Here is a 24,031-nt window from a genome sequence, read left to right on the forward strand (position 1 = left end):
GTGGTCCTAGGGCGGCCCCAGACTGTCCGGCAGAGCAAGCCGGACGGTCTGCATATGGGCCGGACGGTCCGGGCAGAAGCTCGGACGGTCCGACTGTGTTCATGGGTGCCAATCTACCAAGCAGGGATGGCGGTGGTGGTACTTGTCCTGTATATGAGTTCATCGGCATACCATATAATGGCTGGGGCTGCAAATCCCCATTTGTTGCCGATGTATTAGACATAGATATCCTGTTACTAGTCTCATATGATGGAAAACTAGGAGCAACAGACTTCTCCAACGTACGCGTTAATTTTCTAATTGACTCTTCTAACCCTACAATCTGTTGTTTCATTTGATCCTGCTGCTGATCTACATACTGTTTAATAAATTGGATGTCGTCGGGTTTACTTACGTTGGGGACTTGAAGCGAAGATAGAAGAGATGCGACGTCGGTCTCTCCATGTTTGACAACTTTCTGGTGGCGATCCACCGTGTATTGTGATAAGAATTTCTCCCTCGCTTGACGCATGTAGTCCTCGTATTGCTGTTGCTCATCGACCGTCAGACTTTCAACAGCCGGCTTCAGGATATTGTCCGGGGAGATATCGGTGTGATCTTTAGAACCGGCCATTTGAGGGCCTGATTTTTAGTAGATCTAAACACCTTCCCCAGCGGAGTCGCCAAAAAGTATGTTGACACCTTTTTCGGGTGCCAAACACTCAACAAGAACCGGCGGCAGTGCTCTCTGCACAGGCGCGGACGGTCCGCGACCAGGGACCGGACGGTCCGCGACCTAGAGCAGGGGCAAAGGTTCCCTGCCTGACGGCCGGACGGTCCGCGCCTACAGGCCGGACGGTCCGCGCGTGCGCAGGGGGTGGCGAAGGTCGCCGGCGGCGCCTGGATCTCGCTCCCGGGAGGGACCCCGTCGGGGAGGAGAGATCCTAGGTGTCGTCTAGGCTCGGCAGGCCGACCTAGACTCCTCTAATCGACGTAGAGTCGAAGAGAGACGGAGAATTTGGAGATTGAGAGGCTAAACTAGAACTAGACTAGAACTATTCCTAATGCGTAAGGTAAAAACGAGAAATAGACTTGATTTATTCGATTGATGGGGGGTTCAATCGGCCGTAGCCCTTCATCTATATAAAGGGGGAGGTCTGGATCCGTTTCCAACTGTTTCCCGAGTTAATCCCGCGGTTTTAGGCAACAAATCCCGCGAGAAACTAGGAACCCTAACTGACTCTGCGCGCGCGGACCGTCCGCGCCGCCACCGCGGACCGTCTGGACCGCGGACCGTCCGGCCTCAGGGCCGGACCGTCCGCAAGGCTCATTTTAGACTTCAACAATTACGTAGAAGGAAAATCGAAGTCTGTCGCGTAGGATAGTTCGGCTAGGCCGAGGGACCTGCCGACTTGACGGAGAGTCGATGCAGATCTGATTCCGCGGCAACGTCGAGGTAGAACGTGCTGATAACGTGTTGAGAACTACGTCACCACGGATCACCATATCCACTCCCTTCCCTCCCGTCAGCAGCAGAGGCGCAAGAAACTGTAGAAGACCCGTCTCCCTTCCCATAAGCATGACAAAAAGTACACAAGACACATGGTGTAGAGTTGGGCCTCTGGCCTCTTTTTCTTCTCTGTATTATGAGGGGTGCACAAGTTCCTTATATAGAGATGTGAGACCCCTCAGGGGTAAAGTCGGTATTTGCCCACATAACCCTAACTAGGGTTACTTAACAGCCGCGGCGGCACTGCAAACCTGCTGGATTGGGCCTCTTGATCGTGTTCTGGGACCGTGTAGCCACAGCCCGACTAAATGAGCCGTAGGCTTTATCAAGAAGCAGTAGCTCGCCTTTAGCGGGCCCAGAAACTCTTGTTAGAGAAATAGTGGGCCATCCGGGGGCTCGGCCCATACCAGCCAATGAAGAACGTTCTAGAGGGCACCCGAGAGGCCGGGAGCACGCTGGCACGTTGCGGCGGCGCAGAGCACATCCCCAATTCCCCAGGAACAGGCTCGTAATTTTTCCACTGCCATCGCACCCTTTCATAAAACCCTAAACCCAGGACCCAGGTTTATCGGTGAGGCGAGCCGCGAGTGGAACTGTGGAAGCGTCGAGCTTTTTTCTTCTTTGTCTTGCTGCGCAAGAAGAAGGGAAACGAGAGGAGGGCGGCGATGGCGAAGAGGCTGCTCCCGTCGCTGAACCGGGTGCTGGTGGAGAAGCTGGTGCAGCCCAAGAAGACCGCCGGCGGCATCCTCCTCCCGGAAACATCCAAGCAGGTAGCAGCACCATCGCCCGCTAATGTTGTTTTTGATTAGTTTAGTGGATTCAGTTTCCGGCGAGGGGCGTTTAGATCATGGTGTCAGGAAAGGTGTTCCGCGCCGCTCGCTTGCCTAACTGAAAACGTCTGCAGGGGTTGGGCGGTTGCAGGTTGGGCGATTTGGATCGCTTTGTAGATTGCGAATAGTTGTAAGCAGCTGCAAATTTTCTCGATTCTTCCACCCACCGGTGAAGTTAGTTCTCATTGGGTTGTAGCTAGGTCTATGTGATTCAGATTGCTTGGTTTGGACTGCGATTCTTAACTTAGGTATAACAATATTATCGTACAACTGGGTATGTTTTTTTTATGAAGCATAAATTTAAATAGCATGCTTTATGGCTACATGCAGTTCCAAACTTTTGTGTCCCGTTGGTTCTGACCACATTGTCTGCGGGATTTCAGTAAGCTACATGAGTTTCTATTCTTAAAAAAAGAACAAGTTTTTAAGTTTTTACCTGAAAACGTTCATGTGCTAGTAGCTATCTGAGTTTCTATTTTCTTTTCACACTTTTTAATTTAGCATGCTTTTAATGGCTAGTTGCAGTTTTACATTTTCCTCTCTTTATGGCTTTTGGGTAGTGTTGGTTTTCAACTGGAGAAACGAATTGTCTTATGTTTTTGAAGTGTACATTAATTCACTGTTTAACAATATTTCTGTGGAAATATCCTTCTGTATTGTTTCAAATAAAGATACTTTCGTTTTCAATTTGGACTTATTAATTAATTATTTAGTATTCAACATTGTATTTGGGTGTGTTCAACTGGAGGAACGAATTGTTGTAGCTTTAGAATCAATTCTCTGTTTAACAGTGTTGCTCTTGGTGCAGCTGAATGCTGCTAAAGTGGTGGCTGTTGGCCCTGGTGAGCGCGACAAGGCAGGCAATCTGATCCCAGTTGCTCTGAAGGAAGGCGACACTGTTCTTCTGCCCGAGTATGGTGGATCTGAAGTCAAGCTTGCGGCTGATAAAGAGTAAGCGTTCTTCTGTGCTTGAAAATGTTGTGCTATACTGCTACTGCCTGATCAATCTCTCAATAAGGCACACAGTACTACAGTAGAACTGTTGTAATATATAAAAAATTGTCTTGCAGCTGTATTATTTGCTGTTCTAAAAAACCATCCTGACATGTTGAACTAGCACAAATCCATAATATATGATATGGAATCATGGTAGCAACTAGTCCTCGGTCCCAAATTAAAATTCACTTTAGGTAATTAGTGGATTTATACAATATTTGATGTATGTGTTTTATATGTGTCTAGATTCATCGTGATCTAAATATAGACATTAAAACCAAGTGCTAAAATGACTACTATTTTAGGACAGTATTTTAATTGTCAAATGTTTTGTGGTTGTTAGATGCGCTGCATGCCAACCCATGGTTTTTGTGTCTATAGATAAAAACATGTCGTATCTTAACATCTCTGGTTGCTACCTGGCAATACAATCAGTTGTGGGAAGCAAATGCAGCGTTAACAGGCTGTTTGATTTGTTTTCATTCAAGATTATTTTTCTGTTTATGACATCATCACAATTGTTTCTCTTGACCTGAGCCGTTGCTCTTCTGAAAAAAAATCAGGTACCTCCTCTTCAGAGAGGATGACATTTTGGGCACACTTGTGGACTGATTCAGATCGCGGGCAAGCGGGTGGTGGTGATATGCGTAGGATTTGAAGCTGGGAACAAACTCCAGAAAGAACTGTGCCCTGTCGTGATGTCATAAATTTGTGGTGAAACATCATATCATGAGGATAAAACTTGTTGCTTTTTTGTGATGCAATTTAGAAAACTTTCGAATTTGAACTGGTTCCCAATATTTTGTTCTCCTCCCTGTCCCCTGTTGAAGTGCTCTCTGTTTTAAGTTAGCAATTAACGGGATCGGATTTACTTGTGAACCTTTGCACGATCCATCAAAGGCGAAGGCAGCAGCTGGGCATGCCGCTCAATCTGATTATCGGTGCTGTTCAACTGAAGATGGCGCATGATCCCGCATACGGGTTGCCTGGTTCGGTTGCTAGCCCACCCACGTCCCTACACAAGGCTGCATTGCATCGCTGTTGCTGCTGAAGTGCACTGTTGCTAACGAGTAGCTGAAGCGGCTGTTCAGCCGCATTCGATCGGCAGCTGCAGTGGCTGTTTAGCCCTGTGTGGATAGCTACATCTCTAAAAAATTTGGTGGAGCTGGAGTTGTAAGCTAGAATCAGAAGCCATCTCAAACACCCCTTTAAGTGCAGCTGAACTGCGTGATCCACAGCTGCACCCTGCTGAAAGCTGTTGATATTTCCGTAGGCGTTGCTGTGCTGCTGTTGCCCTGCTGGTATATAATCTACTTGTAGACACCAGCACGACAAGCTTGCAGCTGCACCCGTTTCCGGCTGTAATTGTACGGATGTGGGTGTGATCCAACTATAAACTAGTTAGGTTTCACCATGTTACATGAACTCAGATGTGTCTAAGGAATTTTTAGACCTTATTCGATTATTTCTATTACACATGCATTGGATGAATAAGACCTTGTTCTTTTCAACGCTAATTCATGTGGATTGGATGGTAGCGAGTCGGTTTAAATCTACAATAAGTCAAAATCCATTTCAACCCACTTGGAATTTGAATAACCGAACAAGGTCTAAAAATTTTGGCTTGATTGGAGTTTAAACTCAGCTAATTCCACTCAATCCATATGGATTATAAGGGCTCGTTCGGTTAGCTCTCAATCCATATGGATTGAGTGGGACTGGATGGGTTTAAATCTCAAGTAAGTTAAATTTCTTCTCAAATTTTTTCAATCTCATCCAATCCATAGGTAACAGGAATAACCGAACAAGTCCTAAGATGGGTACGGTCGTACGGATTGTCACCCTACAGATGGGTTAGTAGACGGGTTACCTGGATTGGTTAGTTTCAGAGCTTCTAGAGCGAAAAAAGGGGGACGAGCAAACCGAGAAAAACGTATATCAGCGTACAATTGGACAACTTCAAAAGTTTCTCTGAAAAAAGAAGTGTAGCTGACCAAAAAGGGATGTCTACTGTCTGCACACAACACAAGTTTGTCAATGATCAAAATCTCGACAGCATCAACAACTTTCTAGGATCATTGACACCTGCCTATCCTTGAGCAGCATCTACCTACTGTTCATCATCAGCTCTCATATGCGCTCAGAAACTTCTTAGCAGCATCCAAATTCAGCTCTTTGTAAACCTGCATGCATGCACATGGGCCAATTCCAGAAAAAAAAACTTTAGCGTGTATGGATAGTTGTCGGTATTAAAATGTCGAATGAGGGAGGCAAGTCAGTACAAGCTTCTCATGAGTTTCTTCAAATGCCTTGCAGAAGAACTCTGCTTTTGTTGTTCCAATCTGCCATAGTGTGAGGCAAAACAATTTATTAAACTAGCAGAAAAATGTGTGTTCGAACTTGCCAGAAAGTTAATGTGTATTCGAACAAAGGTGGCAAGAGTGCACCAACCATACAATACTACTACCCAAACATATAGTCCAAAAAATGGCATGCCATAAACAGAAATACGGTATCCAAAATAGTTGTGGCTGTAGTGATGCTACCACCGACATCAAATTGTACACCAATCTAAGTCTTCAGGGAAGAAGCCAAGAACAATCTATTTCCTGGCTTCTAAAATGATCTTGTCATTCCTTAACAACCATGATTGTAAAGCTTTTACAGCAGCTTCTGGTATACACGGAATCTACTTAGGCCATCTCCAGAAACACTGTTGGGATATGGAGTGGGATATGGAGGTTGCTGACGAAATTGGTTTTATGCAATCAAATTGTTCCTAGATTAGGACTTCGGAGGGCAACTATTGGTTCAGGATTCAGGAATTCAGTAAACCCACCAGAATGAGGCAAAAACCAGAACAAGGAACCCTGTTGATTTCCATAAACAGTTCTCTATTATGTATATTTTCACCCAAAACACATGAAAAAAATATGTACTTTGACAACCTCCAAAAGCTTGTCAACTTAGTAGCCAATCCTTCATAGCATTCCTCTCACTCTCAACCACTCAGACCAACAGGAGCTACATGGGCATAACCACAAAATTGGGTCACAACTTCGGTGGTGAACAGAGAAGGGGGTGGAACAAAGGAGTAGACTAGCAACAAATGGCACTGAGATAAAGCATCGCCTTAATGGAGATATGAGTGGTATTTTCCTATAAGTTTGGGTCGTCTGCTGGTATTTAACTGAACCGGATATATTCAGCACAATTTTTCAAATCCAGATATTATACATGGAGCCAAGTAGTGTGTGCCTCCAATTTATTCTTCTTCAAACAACATATCTAAAAGACACACAACATTACTCAAAGCTCTCAAAAACGTTTCACACCATTGTATTGAGTTGCTCTTCCTGATACTGGAAAATAAATATACAAACCTTTTTCTCTGCAGCCATCTTCAACTTCTGCATAAATAAATCTGTGAAACATGGAAGAAAATTAGTGACTATTCTACTTTGTTATGGCATATTGGAGCATAATTAAATATCTATAATTGTTAGTGGAATGCAGAATAAAAGAAAGTGTGTCGGTGCCAAAGTTGTCATTCCCATTCAATAGGTGACCATTTACTAATGGCCTCAATTCAGACTGAAAAAAAATGAGTGGACACCCTAGGGGAAAAAAGCACTGATCACTCAGTAATTGACCATAAAGCACGTCTCAGCGTCATTTTATTCCATTGGTTAACTGTTCAGTCCTTCATATCAGATATGTAAGAGACCGTATATTTAAGATATATATTTTTTCTTGATCAAATTTGTATGACAGTCAATTATGCATTGTGTGGTTGCAAGTCTGGTTTGATGTTTTCGAAAGTGATGATATATCTAAGGTTGAGTAGAAGAAACTACAGGTGCTGATAGTAAGTTGCTTGTGAACCCAATTTGGAAAACCAGATCTAAATGAATCAGGTGAAAGTGAAAGTAAGTTGAATTGGGTTGTGACCAGTTGTAGTTATCAACATCTCAGTTGTTTGATAGGGAGCAAAGCCATCAAGAATGTAAAGCATTCACAACCGATTACTGACCCTGGATATGACAAATTGTTGCCAGGGAGACCTAAGCCTAATAGGTATCCCAGATCATGAATAACTGCCCCTTGGATTCAAGTAAACAGGGATGAAGGGGGAAATCAGCATTTTCCTCATACAAGGATAATTGCTGATGATATATTTAAAGCATAAAGACATGTTACACATGGCAGATTTGGGTTTTGCAATTTCTAATCTAAATTTATCTAGATGGACAAAAAACTATTGGCTGGCATACCTTGTGCGTCGGATGAGTCCTTGTCATTGCCCTTCGCTGCCTCCTGCAAGCAATAGCTTCATTAGCATAGTTAACAGGCACAATTAGGTAGCAGCACCCAGATAACTAAATCAAACACACCTGAACTCGTGATCGCTGTCTGGTTCCTCTGATAGATGTTCCAGGATCAGCCTACATTTGCCTCCCAAAAAAAATTGCATCAGTTCATGCTCAAAAGGTCTGCAAACAGGAAAAAAGAACTAACCATATTTATTCAGTTACTTCTGCAATGGGACATCTGCCACATAGGTGATGAACTTATGATTGCATGCCAATGTGCTTATTTAATACATTACCCTTTGTTCTGGTTCAACCCAGTTTTCTATTTAGATAAATGCATGCATACCACCAAAGTCCCATGCGGCCATCCCCCCATGCAATACTCTCTGAACCACAAACCTTGAACTCAAATAGAAACAAGCATTTATGACATTGCGTGACTATGTGTAGCTCAACGCAGAGATAGCAACAACTTTGTCGATCTCTACCTTCAAAGTTTGTCACTAATACTTACCCACTTTAAGAGGCCAACAATAGCCTACTTTCTTAAATGGCACGGGAAGAACAGTACAAGACTAATAGTAGACTGCTTAACTTGAGAGGCTAGGAGTAACAGACTAAACCTGGAACCCCCCTTTAGAAGCATTCCAACTATTATTAGGCAGGGAGTGTTAATATATGTATGGTCCCATTCTGCAGGGGCATTCTTTATAGTAAAGGGAGAAAATGAGTAATCCCCCTTTACCCTCAAAAGAAGGGAAGAAAAACTAGGCTGTTCAGGGCACATGGATAAAATTCGCTTCTCTTCTCTTTCTTCGTTGCAGCATTGCATCCTACAAAGGTAGCATCGTAAATTCTATTCAAGGATGCTAATGTGCTATCACCTTTAATTCATCCTCTGACCAAAGGCTACATGGTCCTCTACCGCAACTATTTCTGCAAACATCGAGCTGATCTCGGAGCCCGGAGCTGCAATCTGACAACAGTGCGTGTCGCAACAGGAGATCGGGTCACCGGAATCGATAGAAAGGACGATTAGACTATGGTGCCCCGAATTACCAATCGAGTTACACGCCACAGATCGCGGCTTGGGATTTGGGACGTCCCCAAATCAGAACCCCGGACTTAGCTGCATAGGCAGAGAGAAAAGGAGAGTGATAGTGGGGCCTGGCGGAGGAGAGGAGGATTACGCAATAGTCACGGGAGCGGACGACGGGGAAGAGGTCGAGCATGCGCCAGAACTCCTTCTCGTCCATGGTAGGCACAGGCGCGACGTCTCCTCTGGCTGTCTGCTGCTCGCCTGCGACGGGTGAACGGGTCAGGGACAGCGTTCAGGGCTCGGGAGCACGCCGATGTGGATGTGGACTCGTTTGAGAGAAGATGGATTGGATGAGTTCACGAACGCTTAGCTTCGATTCTCACCACATGGGCCGGATGGCTCGGAGACAAGCGGGCCCAGTACATTTAAGGCCGAGCAGAATACTAGTGGGCTGACCACAAGTGCTTCTACTAACACCAGTGGGATATACACGTGCGCATGCTATTACGCGGTCTTACTAATCATGTGCTCGTGGTAAGGGATGTAACTGGTTAAATAACGTAGTCGTCCCAGATCCCCGATTCAGACTTCGAACCCTCCCGACAACAGTAGGGGCGCGAGAAGTTGTAGAACCCCGCTTCCTTCCCAGTAATCCAACACACAGAAGAACAAGAGACACAGTGAATGAAACCTCTTTTTGTATATCTTTATTATGATGGGTATAGATACATATATATAAGTCTCGAACTCTCTCAAGGGCAGTTTCGGTATTAGTCCATAAAACCCCTTTTAAGGTTTCTTAACACTCCCCCTTGGGCGAATACCGTGACGACTTATGTCTCATCAAAACTCCGAAAAAACCCAGCGGGAAAAAATGGAGAAAAGAGAGCATAGTGCCACTCGATGTATTGCACTTGTTGCCTCGTTAAAAACCATCTGTGAGAAACTTCAGGAAAACTCACAATGGAAAAGAGTACAACGGGTGTCTTCAGGGCAACTGCAACCTTCAAGGTCTATAATATACGATCTTCAGGTCGAATAGTAAGGGCTGAAGTTCAGAGGTGATTTCCCCCTGAACCTGCAGGTCTCTCAAATGTCTCATCCCTATACCTCGTACACATTTTCTGAATGTGACTACAGGTAAGGATTTAGTGAATAAATCAGCCAGATTATCACAAGACTTGACTTGCAGGATTTTCACCTCACCCTCAATCTGGAGTTCATGAGGATAAAAATACTTAGGAGAAATATGCTTAGTCTTATTGCTCTTAATATATATAGTCTGTTTCCATTTGTGCAACACATACAACATTATCTTCATAGATAATGGTGGAGTTATTTGTGGTGTTGGAACCACATGACTTCTGGATGTGGTTAGTCATCCGCCGTAGTCAAACACATTCTCGTGCGGCTTCATATAGCGAGATAATCTCTGAGTGGTTAGTAGACGTCGTTACTAATGCCTGTTTGCGCGATCTCTAGGATACAACAGTGCCACCACACACGAATACAAAGCCAGTCTGAGATATACCATTATAGGGATCTGATTGATATCCAGCATCAGCATAGCCCACCATAGTTTGGTCATGATTCTTCAGAAAAAACAAGCCAAAATCTTGAGTGCCTTTGAGATATCTAAATATAGTCTTAACGCCTACCCAATGTCTTCTGGTCGCACTACACCAAAAACATACACTTCCTACGATTTTTTAACTTCCTACAGCTTTTATAACAAACCGTAGGAAATAAATAACTTTTGGGAGGCAACTAGTAGCTCTAGAAAATAAACATAACTTCCTACGGTATTTTATAAAAGTTGTAGGAAACTAGTTTTCACATGCTGGCCCATGTGTGCGGTTAAGCGAGCCGCTAACTTCCTACGGCCGCCTCTAGGAAGTTAGCATGGCCAGCTAACTTCCTACGGCTGCCTCTAGGAAGTTAGCATGGGCAGTTAACTTCCTACTGCCTCCTCTAGGAAGTTAGTTTTCAGTTGCTGATCCGCGGGTGTGGTCAAACAAGCCGCTAACTTCCTAGAGAGCTCCACTGACTCCTCCTCCGGCAAGGATGCCGTCAACATCGCCGTCAACAAGGGCCTCCTCTTCCCAAACGTCGGTCACAAGTGCTTCATGACAAAGGACGGCAAAAAGAAGAAGGTACAATCTAGAACCAACCCCAAATATACTACATCTAGTGATGAGGGTAGTTCTAGTGATGATGAAGATGATTTGCTTACTCTTTTTGCCAACCTTAACATGCAATAAAACAATTAAATGAATTGATACGAGCTATTCATGAGAAGGATGAACTTTTGAATAGACAAGAGGAATTCCTTATTAAAGAAAACAAAAAGCATGTTAAAGTAAAAAATGCTTATGCTCAGGAAGTTGAAAAATGTGAAAATTTGACTAAGGAGCTTAGCATGTGCCATGGTTCAATTACCAATCTTAGAAATAAAAATACTAGTTTAAATGCTAAGATTGATAAATTGAATGAATCAATTTCTAGCCTTAGAACTGAAAATGTTAGTTTAATTTCCAAGGCTAAACATTTAAATGTTTGCAATAATTCTATTTCTTGTCTTAGAAATGAGAATGTCATATTACATGCTAAGATAGATGAATTAAATGTTTGCAAACCCTCTACATCTACTGTTGATCATGTCACTATTTGTATTAGATGTAGAGATGTTAATATTGATGCTATAAATGGTCACATTGCTTTAATTAAACAACAAAATGATCATATAGCTCAATTAACTGCCAAAATTAATGAGCATGAAATTGAAAATGAAAATTTTAAATTTGCTAGAAGCATGCTCTATAATGGGAGACGCCTTGGCATTAAGGATGACATTGGTTTCCAACAGGGAAGCAATGTCAAAATTAATGCTCCTAAAAGATTGTCTAATTTTGTTAAGGGCAAGGCACCCATGGTTCATGATAATGAAGGCTATATTTTATATCCTGCTAATTATCCTGAGCACAAAATTAGAAGGATTCATGCTAGGAAACCTCATACTGTTTCACATCATGCTTTTATGTATAAAAATGAGGCTTCTAGTTCTAGAAAATCAACCCATGTTAAATTGCCTAAAAAGAGAACTCCTACTGCATCAAATGATCATAATATTTCATTCAAACTTTTGATGCTTCTTATGTGCTCACTAACAAATCAGGAAAAATAGTTGTCAAATATGTTGGGTGCAAACACAAGGGCTCCATGTCGGTGTTTTGGGTCCGACCGCACACCCGGGGTTGCCCCTCAAGGTGTTTTAGGAGTAGGACGGTGTCGCCGACTGCAGCAAAATGGTTCGTGCCAGATGCACGAGGGACAATGGACAGTGTTTACAGGTTCGGGCTGCTTAGAGATGCGTAACACCCTACGTCCTGGCGGGTATGCTTTGTGTAATGAGTTACAAGGTAGCTCTCTAAAGTGAGAACGTGGAGAGTTAAGGTGGGAGACTGAGTAATGGGATCGATCGTTCTGAAGGGGTGCCCCCTAGGCCTTATATATTCGACCGTGGGGCAATACATGTGGATATGATAGCAATGTGCACCTAAAAGACAGTGAACTACTTGAGTCTATCTTCCTATGGTTCTGTCGACCTATCCTCGCCTGGTTCCGTTGCATGGGGCTCCAGCGCGGGAGAGTCGGATCTTTGTTGTGGTCGCTTGCTCAACGTTGTGGGCCGTCCGGGCTTACACCAATCCGGCCTTACGTCAACCTGCTTTACCGATTGTCCCTCCCCAGGCCCACGAAGGAATGGCCTTACGATTTATTGGGCCCTTGGGCCTCTCGTGAGGTCTTTTACCCTTCCAGTGGACCTGGGGGATATCTGTCCCCCACAAGCCCCCGATCTTTGGGTTGATTTTGAGGTAATCAGCCCAAAGATCCCAGGTCCAGCTTGTAGTCTTTATTTATGATAAGAGATGCTTTCCAAGCAGTCCAGTAAAAATGATTTTTTACTGTCTCCTTCTGCTTAGATCACTCGTAGACTGGAGCCTTGCTTCATGTTTGTGCCTTAGAGGTCGGCATTTCTTTTTGTGGGACCCTGGACTTCGTTGGGTGCACCGGAGGTGCACCCAATGGGTGTAGCCCACGAGCTTCGAGTAGATTTTGGAAAATAATCTGCTCGAAGGTCTTTATCAGAAATTATCTTTATTTTACTCTTGTTCTTTGGTTGAGAGCCAGCCTTGTCTTTAATCTTGTCTCATGCCTTAGAAGTCGGCACTATCTTGGCTTGAACTGGTAATCCATGGGGTGCATCGAAGGTGCACCCAATGGGTGCAGCCCCTGAGCTTTGAGTGGATTTTTGAGGATAATCCACTCGAAGGTCTTCCTTTCGTGTCTTTTTGTTGAAGGTTATCGTTTCTGCCTTAGAAGTCAGAATGATGCCATCCACATTATGCTTTAGAGGTCAGCATTATGTCATCAATATTATGCTTCAGAGGTCAGCATGTATTTTGTCTTTTGCAGCCGAGTTTGCCATCCACCCATGTCTTGCTGGGTGGTGCAATTTATTTGCTCTACGACTGATTGGACATTTGATGGACGTTCCCTGGCTAGTATTCATGTCGCTTCTGTCGGTCAGATTTTGTACTTCCCCGGCTATATTTGGCTTTCCTCTGATCCTTACTGATATCTCATTTTTGTCTTGAGGTATTCATTGCATGCCCTGCACAGATGTGACGGTTTTGAAAAATATACTGATAATTCCTGGGCGTCCCCCCCCAATGGGTGTGGACAAGGGACGGCTTGGTACGCTGAGTGTTTTAGCCGGCTGCTTCTGAGTAGTAATGTGATGCGACGGCGGGCGTAATCATATCATCCACGCTGTTGACCGGAGTCCCAATGGGTATTGCGTTGCGTGAAACGGCGTCAGCCGCCTAACGTGTCTTCAGACGAGTTGAAGTGTGTATTGAATGCCTCACGACTGTTCAGTGACCGTGGTTGGAGGTGAGCGGTTGCCTTCTTCTTCTATAAATAGTGCCTTTGCCTCTCCGATTTTTTCATATCTCTTGCTGTTCTCCACTGCTTGCTTTCTTCTCCTTCTCGCGCTTCTACCATGGGCAAGAACAACAAGCGCAAGCGTGAGCCGACTCCTCCATCCGAGGACTTCGGTGACTCGGAGTACTCAGAGGAGGAGTTCTCCTCTGAGTCTGAGGGGTCCCCGGCTCCCATTCCTCTGCGTGAGTCGTCTGACGATTCAGACGACTCCCAGGGGCTTGCGGCGGAGGTCTGGACTTACATCTGGGCCGTCGAGCGCTCCGGGCTCGAGGGCTTGGATGAGTCGGAGTACTCCTCGGACGAGGAGGACTCGTCCGAGGAGGACGGTGGCGGCGATGGCGAGGACGACGACGACGACGACGAAGGCGATGGCGGCGGTGACGGTGACGGTGGCGGCAGGGGCGACAGCAAGGATGGCGACGGCGGCAGCAGCAGGGGCGGCGGCGGCGGCAGCAACAAGGGCAGCAACAAGGTCAGTGGCTAAATGCCACTAGTTTTTAGATATTAGTATAGATTAGAAGTAGTATAGTGAAATAATGTAGTAGTATTAGTAGTGTAGAGTAGTATAGTGTAGCGTAGTAGTAGTAGTAGTAGTAGTAGTAGTAGTAGTAGTAGTAGTAGTAGTAGTAGTAGTAGTAGTAGTAGTAGTAGTAGGGAAGTATCAACTCATAATGAGTTAATTTGTAAGTACTGTTACTTCCCCTTAATGAAGAAAGATATTGCCTTCTCTGTGCCGATTGTTCTGCTTCGTAATCAGTTAACTTCTGCTGTGATATTCATTGCTCATGATGCTCTCTGGTTGTAGCATAACTCAGAGTTCTTGAATCATTCCTCCGCCCACCTTATTTGTGAAGTTGATTTCCTTGGAATAGTAAGTAAATAACTCGGGCATCATATTGACGCTTTTAGAGGTAGCTGCCGAGTGACTTGAAGACGACGTCTGAGTTTTAGAGATAACTACCGAGCGACCAAAGACGACGTCGGCGTGTCAGAGGTAACTGCCGAGCGACTGAACACGACGTCGGAGTTTTAGAGGTAACACCGAGTGACCTGAGAATGACGTCGGAGTTTTAGAGATAACTGCCGAGCGATTGAACATGACGTCGGAGTTTTAGAGGTAACGCCGAGTGACCTGAGAATGACGTCGAAGTTTTAGAGATAACTGCCGAGCGATTGAACATGACGTCGGAGCTTTAGAGGTAACTGCCGAGCGACTGAACACGACGTCGGAGTTTTAGAGGTAACGCCGAGTGACCTGAGAATGACGTCGGAGTTTTAGAAATAACTGCCGAGCGACTTGAAGACGACGTCGGAATTTTAGAGATAACTGCCGAGCGACTGAAGATGACGTCAGCGTTTTAGAGATAATGACCGAATTAGAACGGGCTGTGTCGGCCATGTTGAGGGTAATAGCCGAGTGATGATGTGGGAGTGACTGTCGGGTGACGATGTGGCACGCTGGTGCTTTGGAAGTAACTGCCGAGTGACAACGTGACACGCTGGTGTTTTGGAGGTAACTGCCGGGTGCTGACTGGGCGCTTTTTGAAACGATATCTGGCTCGGGAATATCCATAAGTACTGCGCTTTTAGCCGCCTCTGCTTTCCGTGCCCTAGTTCTTGCTTTCCTGCCTCCAAATCCTCTCTGCAATTCGGCTCTTGCTCCGTCCGCCAGTAGGATTGAGATGGCACCCAAGCGGAAAGCCTCGAGTTCATCCGCCGCGGTGATTCCCCCAATCGACCCCAACAGTCAGTTGCCTTTCGCAGGTAATCACATGTCTGTTGTCTCCGAGCCCGACCTTCTCCACCTCGTGTCCATCGGGGTCCTTCCCCCGAGGGAGCTGTGTTCTTGGCGGATTTGTCATGGGGTTACTGTTCCGACAGAGGATACCCATGAATCCGTAATTTACGTTCCTTTTCTTCTCCGCGGTCTCGGTCTTCCCATTTCTCCCTTTTTCCGCGGCCTCCTTGATTTCTATCATCTTAACCTGACCCATTTGAATCTCAATTCTATTCTGCAAATTTCCATTTTCATTCATTTATGCGAAGCTTTTCTTGGCGTGCTGCCACATTTTGGGTTGTGGAAGTACTTGTATCACTGTCGCCCTGGGATGGCCGGGGGGCTAGTTTGGAGATGCGCCGTGGGAGGAAGACTGAGTATCTGGAAATCCCTCTCAAAGACAGTATCAAGGGATGGCGCTTGGAATGGTTTATTGTTGAGAACCATGGCAATTCTCTCCCTTCACGGTCGGGAAGACAACCGGATGTTCGTACTCCGAGTTGGACTGAATCCCCCACTGATCAGGAGGTGGCTGAGGCAGGGACTTTGCTAGCTGAAGTTGGACTGCTGAAGGAGAGGGGTCTGACTGCTGAGGCTGTGGTTGCTGATTTTGTCTTCAAGAATATTCAGCCGTTGAAAGATATGGCATACCCGGCTTATCTGTACCGAGGCCTAGCTGACTCGACTCGGGTACCAACAGAAGAATTCCCTCTGTAGACTTGGTGAACCGGCTTGAGATGATTCTTAGAGGCAAGGTATCAAATGTTGGTGCCCCAGTGGCATACTCAGCCTGGAACTTGCCTCCTCCCAAGGCCTTCACTCTTTTTGTGTCGAATCCACCTGTCACTGATGGCAGTTTGGGCCTTAGAGTGCGACCCTCTGCTGAAGAAGTTAGCGTCTTGGTTGCCTCGCTCGGGGAAGTTCCTGATAGTGAACGACAGGTCCACTTTGAGGTGCCCTTGGATCCTAGCGATGCAGAGATAAGTGCTATGCTTGATTTGCTGGCTGAGGATTCTTCTGATGCTGCTCCTGCTGGGACATTGGTGGTGGCGCCTCTCCCAGAGGCTGGTACAACCTCAGATGTTCAGAAGCCTGTCAGTGTTCGCCTGAGACGTCCTTGCCGAGTCAATCAACTTGATCCTCCTGCTGATGAGCAGAAAAAGAAAAAGAGACGCCTCCGGCGAGTATCTAGTTTGGATCAGGACGTTGGTACTTCGGTTCCTGCTGCTGAAGAAGCGCTTGTGCCTGAATTTACTGACGCCGACCCCACTGGGTGTGCTCCATCTGCTGCTGATCCCAATGGGTGTGCTCCATCTGTTGCTGATCCCAATGGGTGTGCTCCATCTGTTGTTGATCCCAATGGGGGTGTTGCGTGTGCTGCTGGTGAAGACGATGGGGAGGAAGAAGATGAGGTCCCTCTGACTCGAAAGAACAGTCGGCAGTATGTCGCCAGTGGTGAAAGTAGTGGAGTTCCTTCTCCTGCTTTGTCTGCTCTCATTGGTCTGCAAGAATTGACCCTGGCGAATTTTGATCAGACTCTTGAGGATATGGTTCCAGAGGATCTGTTATCCGAGCCGGCAGATGATGGTGTGATGGAGGTTTGTGCTGATGTGCTCGACGCTGGATTGAGGTCATCCCGTGCCTCATCGACCTTAGAGCGCGGTCTCGAGGGTCAGGAGACTGACTTGGATCGTCCTGGTCCCATGGAAGTAACTAAGGGTTCATCAGCCTTAGAGGCGGCTATTGCGGAGAACTTGGTTCTCAAGGGCGGTGTTGACACTTGCCCAGCCCCCGAGGGTGTTGCCGGGGATGACTCGGCTCGGGTGGGAAGCGCAAGCTACTGCCCAGCCCCCGAGGGTACTGCCGGAGATGATCTGGCTCAAGTGGGCAGCGCGAACCGTGACCCAGCCCCCGAGGGTGTCCGAGTGGGGTCTCCCTCTTGTACTTCCATGGACGTTCATGCGGGATCGCCTCCGCACTCCGGCTGCATGGTGGTAGCCCAAGCTTTGGACCAGGGAGTCGCTTTAGAGGGCAGCGTCCCCGCTGACCAAGTTTTGGGCTCTGTTGACGGCACTGAATTGGTCCCTGCTGGTTCGTTGCAAGCTGCTTCGGGTGGCGACCTTATGCCTGGTCATCAATTGATCTCTCATGATTTGGGAGTCCCTTCGTTCTTTTCCAACCTCCAGGTACTTGTGATATTTTTAGCTTGATTTTTACTCCGCATGAACTGCTATCATTACACTTATCTGTTCTCCTTATCAGGCTTTGGTGGACGGGATGGCTAGCCAGCTGAGGTTGCAGGGTGCTCCTGTTCCAGAAGGAGCTTTGTCTCTTACACGTTGGAATCCAGTGCTACTTCGACACCGTGTCTCTGACTTGGAGGCGACCAATGCTGGTTAGTGCTTTTTTGATTCTCTTTGTGTTCATTATTGAACTGCCTTACATTCTGACCCCTTTTGTTTGATTGTCTCCTGCTAGATATGACTCGGCAGATTTCCACTCTTGAAGAAAAACATTCTCGAGATCAGGCTGAACTGGTCCAGCGGTGTTCAGATTTTGAAGAAAGGTATTCTCAAAGCCAGACTGAACTAGCTCAAGTCTCTGCTGCCCTAGATGACGCCAATGCATTGAGCTCTTCCCTTCGCACTCAGCTTGATTCTGAAAAGGTGACTTATGGAACTGTGCCTTGCGTTATTGTGTTCCTATTGCTTGCTTGATGTTTGAAGGAATTGGTTTTTGTTTGCAGGAAGAGAAACGTATCCTTGCTGCTTCTCGCGACAATCTTGACAGACTGTATCGCGACTCTAGCAACTCGCTGACCATCCTGGAGAGGAGTCATCGCTTCACCATGGAGGAGTTAGACAATCATCGCTGTAAGCTGCAGGAATCTACGTATGAGGTGATCCGGCTCAAGCAATTGATATCGGCGAAGGATGCTACTATCAAAGAACTCCGTGCTTCCAAGAAATCCATCGCCCAGGAGCTAGAGACCACTTAGTTGGCTGCCAAGGTTGCTGAAGAAACTTCCATTACTCTGAGAGCCCAGCGTGACAGAGCCATGGATAAGGCCATTCGGGCGGGGCGAATCTTGATGAGGAGACCTGGCGTGATTGTTCCTGAAGATATAAGGGCTGACGTGAATGCTGCTCCTGATTCCTCAAGTCGCCCTTCCTCGTCGGTTGTCCCTGAGAAAGATATCACGAAATAGGGAAATATTTTTGCGTGCTTTGAGCGCGCGGTTAGCATGGTCAGACATTTGTTAGAGAACATCAGTTTAGCACTTGGATGGTATTGTTATTCTCATATTGTTTCAGAATTCAACAGTACACAAATTTGCAGTAGTAAAATGTTGTGTGATGGTTTTGAAACTTGTTTACGGGACATAGAAATCATCCCTATATGAGTAATCGTAAGCGCGTTAGATTGCCTTAAGTTGCCGCTGACTTAAGTCGGTTGCCTTTGTTAATAGGGCATAGTGGTCACCCCGAGTTATATAGGCGCGAGCATGTTGCACCGGCTTAAGTCGCTGCCGACTTTAGCCGATTGCTCCGTTGGCAGGGCATAGTGGTCACCCTGAGTTAAGTAAGCGTGAGCATGTTGCACCGGCTTAAGTCGTTGCCGACTTAAGTCGATTGCTCCGTTAGCAGGGCATAGTGGTCACCCCGAGATAGGTAAGCGTGAGCATGTTGCACCGGCTTAAGTCGTTGCCGACTTAAGTCGATTGCTCCGTTAGCAGGGCATAGTGGTCACCCCGAGTTAGGTAAGCGCGAGCATGTTGCACCGGCTTAAGTCGTTGCCGACTTAAGTCGATTGCTCTGTTAGCAGGGCATAGTGGTCACCCCGAGATAGGTAAGCGCGAGCATGTTGCACTGGCTTAAGTCGTTGCTGACTTAAGTTGATTGCTCCGTTAGCAGGGCATAGTGGTCACCCCGAGATAGGTAAGCGCGAGCATGTTGCACCGGCTTAAGTCGTTGCCGACTTAAGTCGATTGCTCCGTTAGCAGGGCATAGTGGTCACCCCGAGTTAGGTAAGCGCGAGCATGTTGCACCGGCTTAAGTCGTTGCCGACTTAAGTCGATTGCTCCGTTAACAGGGCATAGTGGTCACCCCGAGTTAGGTAAGCGCGAGCATGTTGCACCGGCTTAAGTCGTTGCCGACTTAAGTCGATTGCTCCGTTAGCAGGGCATAGTGGTCACCCCGAGTTAGGTAAGAATGCAAGTCAATCACGAACAAACTGAGTATCTTTGAAGCCTTTTTTTATTGATGGCATATTTCCCATTTTACAGAGTACATCGACGTCCCGATAGCCTTTGAAATACGGCTAGGGATAAAACTTCCTGAGGTGTTCTATATTCCAGGAGTTCCCAATTTCTGTGCCGTCCATCTGAGTGAGACGATATGATCCTGGTCGAGTGACTTCTGCTACTATGAAGGGTCCTTCCCATAAGGGTGATAACTTGTGCCGTCCCTCCCCCGTTAGAATTCGGCGGAGGACGAGATCTCCTACAGAGAAGGATCGCTGTCGCACGACCTTGTCGTGATAGCGCCTTAGAGTCTGCTGGTACCGAGCTGATTGGATTACCGCATTCAGCCGTTCTTCCTCGAGTACATCAATGTCCTCCATCCTAGTGGCTTCGGCTTCTGCTATGCTTTCGAAGATCAGCCTTGGCGCCCCGAACTTGAGATCAGCGGGTAACACTGCTTCCGACCCATAGACCATGAAGAAAGGAGTGTTTCCATGTAGAGCTCGGCTAGGTTGGGTTCTTAGGCTCCAAACGACGTAGGGCAATTCCCTTATCCACTTTCCTGCGAACTTTTCATTCTTATCGAAGACCTTTTTCCTGAGTGCCTCTAGTATCATCCCGTTGGCTCGCTCAACCTGCCCGTTGGCTCTTGGGTGTGCTACAGAAGCATACTTGATCTGAATGCTTTTTTGCTCGCAGAAATCGAAGAATTCTGAACTGGTGAAGTTGGATCCTAGGTCAGTTATGATGCTGTTTGGTATCCCGAATCTGAATATTATGTCTTGTATGAATTCCACGGCTTTAGCTGAGGTTAAGGAAGCAATGGGTTTGAATTCTATCCATTTGGTGAATTTGTCGATTGCTACCAGTACATGAGTGTATCCTCCTTCAGCCTTCTTGAAAGGCCCAATCATATCGAGTCCCCAGCATGCGAAGGGCCAAGTCACTGGTATGGTCTGCAGTTGCTGTGCCGGTAGATGTTGTTGCTTCGACAAGTACTGGCAAGCTTCGCACCTCTGAACTAACTCGGCTGCGTCATTCTTCGCTGTTGGCCAATAGAATCCTGACCTGAAGACCTTCCCGACTAGTGTCTTGGATGCTGCGTGTATTCCACACTGCCCGGCATGGACCTCATCCAGAAGTCGCTTCCCAGTAGATGAGAGAATGCACTTCATGAGGACGCCTGATGCACCCCTTCTGTATAATGTCTTCCCAATGAGTGTGTAGTGAGCCGACTGTCTGGCGATACGCTCGGCTGCATTTTTGTCATCCGGCTCCTCTTCATTCTTTATGTACCTGATGATTGGCCTTCTCCAGTCATCAGAGTCTGACTCTGGTTGATTCACGATATTACACTCTTCTGCTTGATCTATTGAGATGCTCGGCTGTAGTATTTCTTGCACAAAGACTCCAGGTGGGACCTGAGTTCGACTGGACCCTAGTTTGGACAATACATCAGTTGCCGTGTTCCGATCTCTTTCTACATGATGAAATTCCAGACCCTCAAATTTATCTTCCAGTTTTCGGACGACAGTGCAGTACTTTCCCATTGAATCGCTTGAACAATCCCATTCTTTGTTTATCTGGCTTATGACTACCAGAGAGTCTTCGTACACCATCAGTCTCTTGATGCCCAATGATATGGCGATGTTCAATCCATGGATCAGAGCTTCATACTCGGCTGCATTGTTGGAGGCTGGAAACAGCAACTAGAGGGCATACTTGAGGTGCTCGCCTCCAGGTGCGGTGAAGAGAATTCCTGCTCCTGCTCCCTGCAGCTTCAGCGAGCCATCAAAATACATTCGCCATACTTCTGCAGTCTCTGGGTTATCTAGTACTTGCTGTTCAGTCCACTCTGATACGAAGTCAACCAATGCTTGAGTTTTGATGGCAGTGCGAGGTCGAAATTCGATGTCATGTGATCCCAGCTCACAGGCCCACTTGGCTATTCGGCCAATGACTTCCTTGTTGTGAAGAATATCCCCTATTGCAAAACCAGTAACCACTATGACTTTGTGGTCGTCAAAGTAGTGATGTAGCTTGCGGGCAGTTAGAAGTACTGCATATAATAGCTTCTGAACTTGAGGATACTTTTTCTTCGAGGGACCCAGAACTTCACTGATGAAGTAAACAGGATGTTGCACTGGGTAGGCATGTCCTTCTTCTGCTCGCTCGACTACCAACGCGGTGCTTACCACGTGAGTCGTGCAAGAGATATACAGTAGCAGATCTTCAGCTGGTTGAGTTGACGTGGCTCGTCGTGGCGGTTTCAGCACTGGTGGTGTCGTCAAGAATTTCTTCAGTGCATCTAGAGCTTCCTGTGCTTCTGAAGTCCACTGAAACTTATCCACTTTCTTGAGTAGCTTGTAAAATGGTAAACCTTTTTCTCCCAGCCTGGATATGAATCTGCTCAGAGTTGCCATACATCCAGTAAGTCGCTGAACCTTCTTTTGTGATCGTGGTGCTTCCATCTTCATGATAGCTTCGATCTTATCAGGATTAGCCTCAATTCCCCGGTGGCTGACAATAAATCCGAGTAACTTTCCTGCTGGTACCCCGAAAACACATTTTTCGGGATTAAGCTTCCATCGGTACCGCCGTAGACTGTTGAAAACCAGCTGCAAGTCCTTAATGAAGTTTTCCGAGTTCTCCGTTTTGATTATCGCATCATCTACGTAGGCTTCCACACGCTTGCCCCAGTGATCGACTAAGCATGTTTGAATGGCTCTCTGATAAGTCGCTCCAGCGTTTTTGAGGCCAAACGACATGGAGGTATAACAGAAAGCACCAAACGGAGTGATGAACGCTGTTTTTTTCCTCGTCTTCCTTTGCCAAACTAATCTGATGGTATCCGGAATAGCAATCCAGGAAAGACAGCACAGAACACCCAGCGGTGGAGTCCACCACATGGTCTATCCTCGGGAGCCCGAAGGGATCCTTTGGACAATGTTTGTTGAGATCAGTATAGTCGACGCACATGCGCCAATCCACTTTATTCTTTTTGAGTACAAGAACAGGGTTGGCTAACCACTCGGGGTGTAACACCTCTCTAATGAATCCGGCCGCAACCAAGTGAGCTAGCTCGGCGCGAATGGCCTCTCTCTTGTCGGGCGTGAAACGACGTAGTTTTTGCCGGATCGGCCTTGCCTGGGGATAGACCTTCAGTTTATGCTCGACCAGTTCTCTTGGGACTCCCGGCATATCCGCAGGTTGCCATGCGAATACGTCTCGGTTATCTTGCAGAAACTGGATGAGCGCGCTTTCCTTTTTGTCGCCTAGGCTGGAGCTGATGATGGCAGTCTTGCGTTCATCAGCGAACCCCAGGTTGATCCTTTTAGTTTCTTCAGTCGGCCGCATAGAGGTCGTGGCCTGGGCTTCGTTTGCCGGTACTGTGAGGTCCTCCTCAGGCTTAGAGTTCGCCTGTGTTGGAGAAGTCGTCGACGGCTTGGTGGTGAGGGCCGCTTGGATGGCCACTCGGAAACACTCTGCGGCGCCTTGGAAGTCGGCGCGCACAGTTATGATTCCTTGTGGTCCTGGCATCTTCAATATCATGTACGTGTAATGCGGAATGGCCATGAATTTTGCCAATCCCGGCCTCCCGATGAATGCGGAATGGCATCTTCAAAATACAAGTGTTTCCGACAGGATAGCAAGGGAATTCTATGGTTTGGAGATCGATTGGTTGTTCCCAAGGACCCTGAGCTTAGAAAGAAGATACTAGATGAAGCTCACCTTTCAAAATTCTCCATGCACCCTGGTAGCAACAAGATGTATCATGATCTCAGATCTCTATATTGGTGGACTAGAACGAAAAGGGAAATTGCCAAGTACATATCCGAGTGTGATACTTGCCAGAGGATAAAGGCCAGTCACTTGAAGGCAGCAGGCCCTTTGCAACCCCTTCCCATACCATCTTGGAAATGGGAGGACATTTGCATGGACTTCATAGTGGGATTACCCAATACCTCCAGGCACCATGATTCAATTTGGGTTATCGTGGACAGGTTGACCAAGACTGCTCATTTCTTGCCAGTGCATACCACCCACAGGGCAGAGAAGTACGCTGAAATTTATGTTGATCAAATAGTAAGGTTGCATGGTATTCCCAAGACCATTATATCTGACAGAGGAGCACCATTTGTGGCACGATTTTGGGAGCAATTGCAAGAGTCACTTGGGACCCATGTCATCCGAAGCTCAGCATACCACCCCCAAACAGATGGCCAGACAGAAAGGGTGAATCAAATTTTGGAAGACATGTTGCGAGCTTGTGCACTACATTATGGAAAGGATTGGGACAAGTGTTTGTCTTTGGCAGAGTTTTCTTACAATAACAG

At 46.6% G+C, this 24,031-nt stretch overlaps 2 protein-coding genes across 3 annotated transcripts; one reads left to right on the forward strand and one right to left on the reverse strand.

Annotated features, from left to right (window-relative positions):
- Window positions 1-1,875: 1,875 nt before the first annotated feature.
- Window positions 1,876-4,186, forward strand: LOC103647892 (10 kDa chaperonin, mitochondrial). The gene is made up of 3 exons (XM_008672388.3): window positions 1,876-2,259; window positions 3,128-3,270; window positions 3,879-4,186. The coding sequence occupies exons 1-3, from the start codon at window positions 2,155-2,157 to the stop codon at window positions 3,925-3,927; spliced, it is 297 nt and encodes a 98-aa protein (XP_008670610.1). The 5' UTR covers window positions 1,876-2,154; the 3' UTR covers window positions 3,928-4,186.
- Window positions 4,187-5,226: 1,040 nt separating this feature from the next.
- On the reverse strand, window positions 5,227-10,180 carry LOC100272332 (uncharacterized). 2 transcript variants are annotated; one of them, XM_020547489.2, is made up of 6 exons: window positions 7,834-8,919; window positions 7,710-7,760; window positions 7,590-7,632; window positions 6,699-6,739; window positions 5,598-5,657; window positions 5,227-5,498 (listed from the first exon to the last, which is right to left on the reverse strand). In XM_020547489.2, exons 1-6 carry the CDS (start codon window positions 7,834-7,836, stop codon window positions 5,439-5,441), a joined length of 258 nt encoding a protein of 85 aa, XP_020403078.1. In that variant the 5' UTR covers window positions 7,837-8,919; the 3' UTR covers window positions 5,227-5,438. The 2 variants fall into 2 exon arrangements, with proteins under 2 accessions (XP_020403078.1, NP_001158929.1); NM_001165457.3 differs by having other exon boundaries at window positions 5,281-5,498; window positions 8,819-10,180.
- Window positions 10,181-24,031: the final 13,851 nt, after the last annotated feature.

The sequence above is a fragment of the Zea mays genome, chromosome 2, assembly GCF_902167145.1.
Source record: "Zea mays cultivar B73 chromosome 2, Zm-B73-REFERENCE-NAM-5.0, whole genome shotgun sequence".
NCBI classification, from domain to species: Eukaryota; Viridiplantae; Streptophyta; class Magnoliopsida; order Poales; family Poaceae; genus Zea; species Zea mays.